At 51.1% G+C, this 11,403-nt stretch overlaps 5 protein-coding genes across 5 annotated transcripts; 3 read left to right on the forward strand and 2 right to left on the reverse strand.

Annotated features, from left to right (window-relative positions):
* Positions 1-526: 526 nt before the first annotated feature.
* Positions 527-1,805, forward strand: BDV17DRAFT_242750 (putative bis(5'-nucleosyl)-tetraphosphatase). Its single transcript, XM_073755996.1, has 2 exons — positions 527-738; positions 805-1,805. Exons 1-2 carry the CDS (start codon positions 613-615, stop codon positions 1,705-1,707), a joined length of 1,029 nt encoding a protein of 342 aa, XP_073610291.1. The 5' UTR covers positions 527-612; the 3' UTR covers positions 1,708-1,805.
* Positions 1,806-2,088: 283 nt separating this feature from the next.
* Positions 2,089-4,131, reverse strand: BDV17DRAFT_242819 (uncharacterized protein). The gene is made up of 2 exons (XM_073755998.1): positions 2,443-4,131; positions 2,089-2,389 (listed from the first exon to the last, which is right to left on the reverse strand). The coding sequence occupies exons 1-2, from the start codon at positions 3,895-3,897 to the stop codon at positions 2,180-2,182; spliced, it is 1,665 nt and encodes a 554-aa protein (XP_073610292.1). The 5' UTR covers positions 3,898-4,131; the 3' UTR covers positions 2,089-2,179.
* Positions 4,132-4,590: 459 nt separating this feature from the next.
* Positions 4,591-6,072, forward strand: BDV17DRAFT_242812 (uncharacterized protein). The gene is made up of 3 exons (XM_073755997.1): positions 4,591-5,099; positions 5,156-5,328; positions 5,376-6,072. The coding sequence occupies exons 1-3, from the start codon at positions 5,059-5,061 to the stop codon at positions 5,909-5,911; spliced, it is 750 nt and encodes a 249-aa protein (XP_073610293.1). The 5' UTR covers positions 4,591-5,058; the 3' UTR covers positions 5,912-6,072.
* A 753-nt stretch (positions 6,073-6,825) lies between these two features.
* BDV17DRAFT_285405 (uncharacterized protein) lies at positions 6,826-10,340 on the reverse strand (the record flags this gene model as incomplete). Its single annotated transcript, XM_073760705.1, has 7 exons — positions 6,826-6,908; positions 6,963-7,716; positions 7,784-8,062; positions 8,119-8,471; positions 8,521-8,673; positions 9,056-10,195; positions 10,265-10,340. The coding sequence occupies 7 exons, from the start codon at positions 10,338-10,340 to the stop codon at positions 6,826-6,828; spliced, it is 2,838 nt and encodes a 945-aa protein (XP_073610294.1).
* Positions 10,341-10,526: 186 nt separating this feature from the next.
* On the forward strand, positions 10,527-11,322 carry BDV17DRAFT_242861 (putative small nuclear ribonucleoprotein SmG). The gene is made up of 4 exons (XM_073755999.1): positions 10,527-10,575; positions 10,647-10,718; positions 10,845-10,919; positions 10,999-11,322. The coding sequence occupies exons 1-4, from the start codon at positions 10,546-10,548 to the stop codon at positions 11,056-11,058; spliced, it is 237 nt and encodes a 78-aa protein (XP_073610295.1). The 5' UTR covers positions 10,527-10,545; the 3' UTR covers positions 11,059-11,322.
* The last annotated feature ends 81 nt before the right edge of the window (positions 11,323-11,403 follow it).

Consider the following 11,403-nt stretch of genomic DNA (forward strand, 5'->3'; position numbering starts at 1 on the left):
GTCTAAATTAAGCAGCCATGAATGGACCAAAGCTATCTTGGGACAGTTCCTGGTCTAGGATAAAGAGCCTCGCCCAATTAGTCTGTAGGATAATAATGATTGGCTCAGGAGATTACATCAGCTATTGACCGGATCAAAAAATGCGGGACCTGCAAAAATGAGGGAGAGACAGGAAGCTTGGCTGAGGTAGCTCTGCACGTTTTATTTAGGCGGTGTGCTCAGGGAGTGATCAGAGACTGACCAGGGTTTGCTCAGTGCCGAGTTCAGTCACTCCCAGATTGCTCCCGGATTACCCCCTGACTGCTCACTGAGGGTCCAAATGCATGACTGAGCGCTCAGTGCACGTGCCTGATCACTCACTGCACGACCCGGAGCCGCTCCCTGAGAAAAAAGCGGCAGCAAGTCAGGCCGAATACGGAAATAGAAGTTCCCAAGTTTCCGCAGAGATCCTATTCAATAGTTGTACTCCGAGTAGATCGTGGCCCCGCCGCATTCTCTCCCCCCCCCCCCCCCCCCCCCCCCCCCCAACCCCGCATCTAGCCTCGTTCTCCAATCTCGACCCAGCCATTTCTCTTCTTCTCCAACTCTCTTCTACACAACATCATTCCCACGATGCAACTCGGTCTCACTGAGAGTCTCCCCGCTCTCGTAGCGAAGCGCTTCAAGGCTGCCAAGGACGCTGGCCATTTGACCTTTTCCCAGACTTACCTCGAGATTTTGCGCCCCGGTGGCGTCCCTGTGAGTCAGCGATGCCTTTTCTCGTCTCTCATCAATCCACTTCGCGGTCACTAACTTTGTTTCCAGTACCAACTCAGATATTGCCCTGCCTTAGCGAATAAACCGACTGGGAAACCCAAAAACGACGACAAAAGCCCCAAGAAGAGATTTGATCCCTTCGAGAACCCGTCGCCGGACCTTCTGATCGCACACTTTCCCAAAGAAAACCCAACACATTTCCTCGTATTAAACAAATTCCCCGTCATTCCGAACCATTTTATTCTCGCAACGACTGCTTGGAAGGAACAAACCGATATACTTGAGAAGGAGGACCTGGCGGCGGCGTATGCCTGCGTCAAGGCATGGGGTGAGGATAGCGCAGGATCCAAGAGACTGTTCGCCTTCTTCAACTCCGGTTATGAAAGCGGAGCGAGCCAGCCACATAGACATTTACAGTTCCTGCCTGTGGAGGCGATGTCGGAAGATGACGAGTCTGGGTCCTGGAGGCCTCTGGTTGACACGGTCCCTTCACAACCGGCTTCTTCTGATTCAGAGTTTCGACGCCTAGACTCAATCCCGCTGGCGAATTTCGCTCTTCCCCTACCTTCAGATGCGTCTGCCGACCGACTCCACGATATATACCTGTCGCTTTATAAGGCTGCTGCGGTCGCTGCAGGAGTCCCTCGAAATCAAATGCGGTCGAGTTCGGGGCCAGCGGCTTTCAGTTACAACCTTGCGATGACCGAATCAACGATGATGATTTGCCCGAGAAAGAGGGTAAGCGCTGTTGTCTCGGTCGACGACGCAGCGCGCAGAGACGTCCCCGAAGCTGGTGTTGTTGAGCTCAACGGGACCCTCCTCGCAGGTACGATGATGGTGAAGGCTGAGGCGGAATGGAATGAACTGCGTCGGCATTCCGACGGCTTGATGAAAGTGCTTGCCTCCATTGGATATCCGCATCCGGACATACGAGAGGTATCCCTGCTTTGAATATAGACATAAGCTCATTGTTTGGCCAAGTCATTCTGTCTTTTCTGGAAGGATTACCGGATATTAAGCACGTTAGTAATGGTTAGTAGCGCTTTCCAAATGTACATAGTCCAGCATCACGTGAGACAGCATCACAGCTGAAACTCACTCGTCGAACCCACTTGTCTTCTTTCTCACCGTCTTCAAGGAATTATGCATGGCAAATACCCTCAAGAAGTTTCGCATTCTCGAGAAAAACAGTCTCCTAAGTGTTGGGCCATGGAGAGAATCAAGACAGCATCAAGACAGCATCCTGGACGATCACAAGTTTCACCTCTTGTCGGCAGTCGGAGGTATGATCTATTCATTAATCGGTCATATTATCACTAACGCGTGTTCTAGTTACCTATCTACAACATTACATTTGTATTTGTGCCTTCTCCGATGGGCGAATGAAATCACGACTTCCTCCGCGATTTTGACGGCTCTGAGATCACTCTCGATTTCGCACCTCACACCACTTTTTCTTGCAGGTGGAATTTCCAAATTGATACGAGCCTCCGTTGGACCAGATGTATTGGGAGACTTTCTTCCAAGGTACCCTGAGTTGCGAATTTGGACGCCTCGAACGACAGACGGAATGGCAAGGTGTGTACCTGCCAGCATTTGAGTATATGCTGACAGCTTCGCGTAGGAGCCTTATCTTCACGAAGTTAGCGGTGATACAATTTGCCCTCACTACTACCAGAGACTTACGTCGTTATCGTGCCACTGAGGCCTCCGCACACGCTGCTCTTTTGACTTCGTCAATGTCCGGTACCTGCCACGAAGGGTTGACTCGGCTTCTTTGAATCCGCCAATCCTCTTGATGTCCTTGTATGACAAACCACGGCGCTTGTATTCGATGAGAAGAGCATTTCTGGCATCAATTGTCCAGGGAGACGTGCAACCAGTATGACATGATCTGAAAGGTACATGTCTAGGGATGTGGAAGCACGAGTCCGTCAAGTCGTCCGGCCGGAACTCATCCTGGAGTACAAAGCCATCGCCAGGAAGCTGAATCGAGTTGTGCTCCGGAGGTGTGATTGAGTTACCGTTGGGGAACAAGCTTGGACGAGTCAACCCGTAAGGGTCCAGCAGCGACGAGGGCTGGACGAAGGTTTCAGTACTGGACTCAAGGCAGGGCAAGCCATCGATGTCATCCGTTGACATGGGAAACTGGTTGGATTTGCCCTGTTCCTGATCAGTACCGAGAGGAACAGGCGCGTCCTTCCAGGAAGCCTCGTTCTCGCATTGACTGACGTTGGTCTGTCCATCACAGGGCATTTGAGTGTTGAGTGAGGGCCAAGGAGATGATAAATGGGTGTGGCATGTATCATCGGTGGCAATTGTCGTGCAGTTCTCGGACGCGGTCGTAATAGTGGTTGTGTCTGGAGATTGACTTGGAGGCAGGCATGAATAGGCCAGATCGTCGCTCGTCCAATTTGCCTCTACTGCCGCATACCCGTTGTTCTCAGACATGGGGTCCGCAAATGAACTTTCTGTTTCGCCCACTGCTGATATTGTCTCTGGTACGTTTCCAGATGCAAACCAGCTGGTTTCGGGGGACGGACCGTGTCTCGGAGCAGGGTGGACCAAGTCAGGAGCAGAGGCGCTGGCATTGCTATAGCTGAAGTCGCCGACTGCGAAATGGCTTGCCGGGCTGAGGTTATCGATCTTGGGTGGTTGCCAATGATGTGAGTTTTGCGATGTCGACCGACTACTATACGTGTTGGACACATCGCTATCCGCGAGCTCACCCACTCCATAGCTCGCATGCCATGGGTTATATTGTCCGCTGCTGGTTTGGGCGTCCAGTCTGAAAAACTGGCCGATTGGGAATCCATGGGACATACTCGACGACTGCACATCTGGCTCCGGATGGTCGCCCACTTGATACTGTTCGTACTTGATGGTTGTATTCGGACTTGGGATATTCATTGTTCGATAATCAAAAGTGATAGCTGGAAGACCGTGACCAAGGTTGTCGAAAGGAACAGAGAAATACGGAGGAGGAAGGAAATTGCGCTGGGAAGCCATGTTTTCTCTCGAGCTATCGGGGCCAACGAAGAGGCTGAGCATTGCTTTAATGTGAGGCAAGTGGTATATGCTATCGACTTCACCGCTCCTGTCGCCTATGACCGGTGTTGGAAGAGAGTGAGGCATGTGCATTAGATGTTGATGCTAGACTATGCGCCTTATGAGGTGTACCAGGGCACCTGCAGGGTTAAGGGTCTCAGTTAGCACTGCAACATTTGGATGGAGGAGCCTCGAATGCAGCCGTGGACTTACCACAAGATGCCACCAGCCAGCCTCTCGCTAGATAGCAGGGAGTGACTGCACCGACCTGGTATCGAATAGCCTGTCACAGAGCGGATAGTGGCCCGTTGCTTGAGACAGACACAAGAGGAACCAGAGTGGAACTCAATCGGGAAGCTCGGGATGGCGAATGTTTAGCTCTTTCAGGTAAGACCTTTGGCGTCTGTGAACCGGGTAGGCAACTGTTTCGTCTTTGGTCTGACCAGAAATCGACGTGCAGTAGGTGATATGTCTCGGTGCTCACCGTCTTTGGAGAAAGAGTTCGAGAAGCAATTTCAACCTTATTGAGGAGCGTGGAGGTTGAAGGTGACCCGAAACCGTCTACTTTACAAGGAGAGGAGCGGCATCAACGGAAAAGACAGAATGTGAGACAGAAGCATCAAGTTGCGCATCGCGTTTTTCTCCAACGTCCATCCCCGTGAGGTCTTCCTTTAATAGAGTTTCAGATCCGATATCCCTGAGAACTGCTCTAACTCCTTTCATCATAGCTTGCGCTATGGGTACTAACGGAAGTAGGAACTTTCGATTTGCAGCACAACAGACAGCTATCAGAGCTAAGCCTTGATCTCTGGCCTTTGTCCACTGACGTGCTGAGATCAAACATGGGTACTGCCTGAAAGACGATCAACCCCGGAGACAAAAAGGGGGCTCTAAACCTAACTCTATTATTTCTCCATGATCCTGCGCTGGCGATCAAATGACAAGTCTCAATTCGTTGTTCGGCAGAAGTCTTCAAATTCCTATGTGGCTCAATCGGTGGGCGGCGCACGTTGCGGAAGAGAGACCACTCCCGTTAGAACGAACAAGATAGGATGCAGATCATCGATAAACAGCTTCAAGGACTTAGCAGGAAACGACAGCTTGGAAGCGGCGTCAGAGATTGTGTTGCACGGCTAAGTCCGCTCGGCGGTTGGCCACATAGGGCTTTGTTGCTGGCGCTTCCGATTCAACAGCAGCAGTCAACAATTCAACGAAAGGAGAACGTTCAAGCTGAGCGACACCGAGCCGTTGCAGATGTTACCAATCCCGAATCCCGTGCAGCTTGGGCCCACAAGGTGTGCGGACGTTTGATCGGGTTGTTTTGGTCCTGCCACTGAATTGGATCTCTTAGCTTTCCACCGTTGGACGCAACTGTCGCTCTCCCGTCCCGAGAGCTGCGACAGCAGCCCAGTTCAGCCAGCCAGGCCAAGCGATCCTCTTTGTCTACGGTGCCAACCCGATGCTCCTGGCAATTTCGTTATCTTGAAACCTCCATATCGGAGACCAAGCCTTACAGCAGTCCATGTACGTGTGGCATCCATATTTGACTAGCGAGAGCCTCATCGAGGCAGGGCCTGCTTTCCACCTCTCAAACTTGCAACACCGGCCCATTACAACGCTCCAACCGGCCCTAGCTCAACTAAACATGACGTTCGAGGATTCGAAAACACAGCTCACGCAAACCGATCCTACTTCCTCCTGTGGATCTTCAAACAATAAGCTCAATAGTAACTCCACAGCCCCTTCTATCGACCGTACGGTTTGTCGTCCGCAAGTGACGAAAAAATCGCCTACATGTACATACAGTAGACGGAATCCACATTTGGTGGATAGACACCTGCCAACCCGATGCAAAGATCATCCCGCCACTTTTGCCTCTGGATGGACGGAGACCTGCATTCAGCGACAAGAAAACTGTCGGCAGAAGGTACGTACAGTCGACAGAGTACTTTTCCCCGCATTAAGGTTTCCTGGGTGGCCCACTGCATACTCCCCATGCAACCAAACGCACTGCTCTCAATCCGATCACCTACCTAGACCCGTGCTCACACCCAAGATCCAACCACTGGAATTCCAAAAAATGCAGTCAGAGAGACAGTTCACCTAAAGAGCAGATAGCAATATGTAGGTATGCGAACTGAATCAGGTAAGTGCGTGACGCCACCGTCCGTCTGTCTGTGCGCCAGCCCCAGCTCTCGTCCCGGTCTTTGGGTTTTGCCAATGCCAACCCAGTGAAGTCGCACAGAGTGCGTGTCAAATCCCGCCCGAGTCAGGCTCGCTGGTCACAGGTGGTGATTAGGGCTTTTGACCGGCATAACCATAACCCTCTCCAGGGCTTCTCCTTGCGGCTTGCGCCTGTTTTTTGATAGCTCTCGTCACGCTGGACTGGCTGGACTTTTACTACAGATTTTTTTTCTTTTGCTTTGCTTTAGGTTCGATCTACGTATGCTAATAGCCACCATTCGGGCTTTGGTGCGCCTCCAGCCTCCGGCCGCGCCATTTTCTCTCCTGGTTCGTCCGTTTGACGCTTTTCGCTCGGTTTGCCGCGACGGACTTCGTTGGGTGATGTCTTAGCCACTTGCGGGGGGAAGTGCACGTGCCCCCCCCCCCCCCCAAAATATCTAGACTTTGGAAACAGCTGGTTTCATATTCTATTATTACCTCCTAAACGTACATCTTGTCTTGGAACTTGCATTACCCCGCTGATCGCCGCTCGTCGCTGGGGATGGCCAAGACTTGTCTTTATCCGTCGTATATGCACGAATATGCAGGATGCTCTTAGTCTCTAGAGACTTCTCAGATGTATCTACCAAGCCCAGCCCCCATCGCAGGGTCCACCATGCTTAGTGGCGATCCCTCCAGGCTCATTGGCAAGCAGAAAGTGACCCGTCGAGAAGGATCGATAACCATAAACGGATCGCTGCGCCACCCCGGAACGAGACTGAAGGTTGGGTCCAGTCATGAAGGACAATGAAGCAACGCAAACTGAAGACGAAATCAACGATAAGATGTGTCTCCCGTCTACTTCGCTTTCCTGCGTCTAGTCGGGTCCTTGCTGTCCTGGTATCCAGCGTAATGATCCAAAAGTCGGTCAACCAAAAGCACTACATCTTGATTAGAGAGAGCGATGGGTGTTGGGTGCTAATATTAGAACTTACCTCCTAATAGCACGAATGTAAATGCGTAAAGTATAGTAGGCGACTTCATGAACGAATACGCAAGCTCAAAATGCTTCGCAAAGATAGTCAGGCATGCCAGGAAGACACCCAGGGTGATGCGAACCGCCACTCCGATTGCCATCGCCAGGGGTTTGTCGTGGCGTCGAGCAAGGAGTGTAAAGGCAGCAAAAAGAAACATTGCAAGGGACGCAACAATGAAAAAGTACACGTACACAAATCCCAAGAGCTCAACGTAAAATCGGAGTAGTTGAGAGCTATTCATGGCGCTAACATGTGCACTACGTGGCGGCACAATCCTCATACTCGCGAAAAGAGCTGAGGTCACGTTTCCCACCAGGTCATTGTACAGGTTGCTAGTGAGTCTGTAGCTGACTGTTCCGTTGACAGGGCAAAGTCGATGATTTGGAAGATCGCTCAATATGTTGTGGATCGCCATCTGTTCGCGAATTGCCCCCCGACTGTACTCAATTTCCATGTCTTCTATGGTCTGTCGGAGTAGTCTGATGGCCACTCGGGATTCCGGTCGCGGTTCTTCGCAGGCAAACAAAATCGTCTCTGTAAGATACTGCAGTTTCAGGGTAATGTCGAGAGTCAACGCAAGAATCTGCGAACCCTCTAGAAGAAGGATGAGAACCACGTGAAACGGGAAGTGGAGTTGAGCCCAGATTTGCTGCGCAAATGTACCCATGGCATGCCTCGGAGTGAGGTCAAAATACTCTTGCCAGATAAAGTACTAATACATCGTGGTCAGCAAGCTCAGGTACATAGCGCCACATCGGGGATTGGAAAGAGAGCCTTACGACATTAGTGGTAACGCCGAGAATATGAACAAACGACCATTTTGTCCAGCCGCCTGGCCGCACCGTTTTGTTGACGAGTCTCGTAACTGATATGACGCCTTCGCCAATGATGATCAGGGTAAGAAGGCCCATGCGGACGTTGAGATGGGTGTCCTGAAATCCGATCTCTGAAGTAATGCAGGAGGCGGCGATCACCATCCACATTTCAACCCAGAACATGACAAACCAAACAGTCCAAATATAGGACGGAGCCGAGTCTTCGCCGAAAGAAAAGTACATCTTCCATCGAGTTAGCTGGAATTGTCCACGTCTCTCCCATCGCTTGATTGGCTTACTCCGAAATGCACGGAACTCGAGACGAGTAGCGTTCCAACTATGACGTATAATCCCTTGACAGCACTCGTCATTCGCTTGCGGATGAACAGGATACTGACAACATACTGCACACACAGTAGGAGTCGGCTTCCACCGAGTATAAGACTTAATGACTGGAAGGCCCAAACGTTTTCATTTTGAACACGCAGGGTAAATCTTGTGCCTGCAGAAGCGAACCCAACCATAGCCCCCAGTTGCATTGCCTTGCATATTCGTTCGAATATCGAGTCTCGTGCGAAACGGATGTCGTACATCGTCACTTGCAGCCAGCTGAACCAGATAACCCCCAGGAAGCCAATGTAGGCCCCCAGAGCTATTACGCCCAGTCAGACATAGAAGACTATCGGTGGGAGTTTTCACACCTTCTAAATTGTTGATTTCATGTGTAGCCGTAAAGGTAGACAAATTCGCAACGAAGAAGAGATCGAAGAATAATTCAATTGGAGTTGCATCCGACTGGCGGTACAGGTGCGGTGGGGTCCCATCCTTCTCATCAATAGGTGTCTCGATTAAAGCTAAACCCCTACGTGGCCTTCGCATGATAAGTTATTACCGTACAGAAAGTAAAGTGTCTCACCAATAGCATGACTTACTCGGTAGGTTGACCTGCGCGTTCAGGCCAAATTCGTGACCAACGACCGAGGGAGAAGAACGGCGCTCGGCTCATCGGACGAGGACTTGCAGGAGAGCGACCGACTTGGATCAACATAGATGAGGCTCATGCGCTTCAGAGGCGTCGAGGTGCTTAGAGACAAAAGGGCCATTGTGCAGATGGGCGGTGGGTTGAGCCGGGGATCAGTAGCACCTTCTAGATTGAGAGCTCCCGTATAGCAGGTACGCACGCTCGGAGATGGTGGAGGGCGGGCATCTCCCAGCAACGGCGGGCTCAAGTCTCACTTTCCGAGTTTGCGCTGGATACCGCCATTGATGATGCCCCGATGTTCTCTAAGCCACGCGAGCTGTCGAAATCAGTCGTTGCTGGAGTACCGACCTCTGAGCCCGGAGTGACACCGGCTTCCTGTTTAAGCTGTTCATACTGATCTCCAGTTTCTTTGATCAGAGCCTGTATCTCGACTTCTCTTACGGATATATCGGCCTTTTCCTTCCTCAATTCTTCCATTCGGTTGATCATCTGTGACCGCGACTTCTCCAGCACCGCAAGGTTCATCCGTAGTCGATCTAGGCATGTCGAAAGACGAGGAAGCGATGTCATTTTTGGAGGTGTTTTTGGCCGGTCCACAGGGTCTTTGCCTCCGTATCCTATCGCAGCTCTGGTCTGGGCGGCTTCGTACGCTGCTTTCTCCTCGAGGTCTGAATCTTCCTCGTCCGACAGCGCCTCGGCGTCTTCAATGAGTTCGCGCATCTGTTCGCGTTGCTTCTTCTTTTGCTCACGTTCGGCCTTCTTCCCTAGTGATATGCGTCCATCCTCGACGTATTCCTCGAACCCCTCCGCGAAATCTTCATCATCTCGCACTAGCCTAGTATCTCTGAGATCTTCTCTATCCTCTCTATCCACCAACTGCCACTCTTCCTCGCCGTGGTCCTCGAGTGCGATATAATCTTGTTCCGTAAGACTATGACTATCTTGTTCCTTCGCTAACCTGGCCCGTCGAGCCTTCTTCTCTCTGATTTCGGCCTCGGTTGGAATGGCCGACGCCGCAGTCACTTTCATGACTTCTCCATATTTTGCCGCAACGTCCACCTCATTCGTGTTTCCCTCGTCAGTCGTAGGCTTCGTTGTTGACGCCGTCAGGTTGCGAAGTTCGTTCAGATACTCCGCATTATAGCTGGGTCGATCTTGTTCAGGTCCAACTCTGAGCGGAAGCTGGTTTCGTGAATCCGACGGGGTTATAGATCTCTGAAACGCGCTTTTCTCAAGCGCGCGCCTGCCTAGGCCATGTTTCTTAGGTATGATGACCTCGCTTTCGTCATCACCTCCATCCGTCATTGAAGTCTCGCCGGATCCGAACGAAAGGGGTGCTTTTGACTTTTGCTTTGTCTTTGACTTGAGGGGTCTCTTGACAATGGGACCGGAATCTAGGAATCGCAGTTAGTCCAGGCTGCTGAGATAGAGCTTCAAAACATCGCATGCAGACGGAAACTCACCTTGCGCCTCATCGTCATCCTCATCACCTCCGCCAACCTTGCGCGGCTTCCTCCGATTGGCAAACGCAGAACTCATATTTTGCAGTCTGCTATTTTCTGAAAGACCATAAAGGAAAACTAAGTGGTGTGAAATATTGAACGACAACTGCGTCACCCGGGAATCTTTGAGCTACCGGGAACATCTTTTCTCCGGGGCAGCTCACTCCCGCCGTTATCAAAAGTTCCGCATCGCGCGCTATCAACACCAAGGCAGCAAGTCGAACTAGAACCAAATCGCCAACATGCCTCAAGCACAGCCAGAGTTGAAGAAGGTCTGTCCCGATGCAGCGATTCTGTACCTTAGCTGCATAGCAAGAAACGAGCTAACGTTTGTCCTTCACAGTACATGGAGAAGCGGGTATTCTGCGAACTGAACGGAAACCGCAAAGTCATTGGCGTTCTACGAGGCTACGATGTACGTTCGAACCAATCCATCTCCGTTCTTATTTCCTTCATCTCTACCCACGGTCAAGCTCGGGGTGACGCCTAAGTCAGTCACGTCACGTAATGAACGAAGCTAACGAAGCACGTGCAATTCTAGGTCTTCATGAACATCGTCCTAGACGAGGCATTTGAAGAGAAGCCCGGCGGAGAGAAGGTCGCCATCGGCATGATCGTACGTGCACCCAATTCAACCGATGACTCAAACCCCTTCCCATTTCGCAGCGGCAAGACTAACCAGCACCACTCACCAGGTCATTCGCGGAAACTCAGTCGTCATGCTCGAGGCTCTGGAACGGATAAACGAGAAATAGAGAGAGACGACGAGGTGTCAGGACGTTCTACGGTTTTACTTTATACCATACCATGTATATGGGTTACTTGCAGAGAATCAGGAGTTCACGGGATGGACTGCTCGCATATTTTGTCATGTTTTGTTTATGAGTATGAGAGGGGAAAATCCATTAATCGATCTACATGTGGTGTTTTGCGTAGCTTGAGCTACGTCGTCCCAGACGCTACTCGAGGCTGGAGCGGAGTGTTCAGTAGAGCAACTCTGGCTAGATAAATTTAGGAAGCCTCATCGCGTCGATTCGAGTACTCTAGAACATCTTTGCAGAAATCTCTGTTCGTTGTTCTCCTCTTTTGCTATTAAGATC

The sequence above is a fragment of the Aspergillus undulatus genome, assembly GCF_047715775.1.
Source record: "Aspergillus undulatus strain CBS 261.88 unplaced genomic scaffold BDV17scaffold_90, whole genome shotgun sequence".
In the NCBI taxonomy this organism is placed as follows: Eukaryota; Fungi; Ascomycota; class Eurotiomycetes; order Eurotiales; family Aspergillaceae; genus Aspergillus; species Aspergillus undulatus.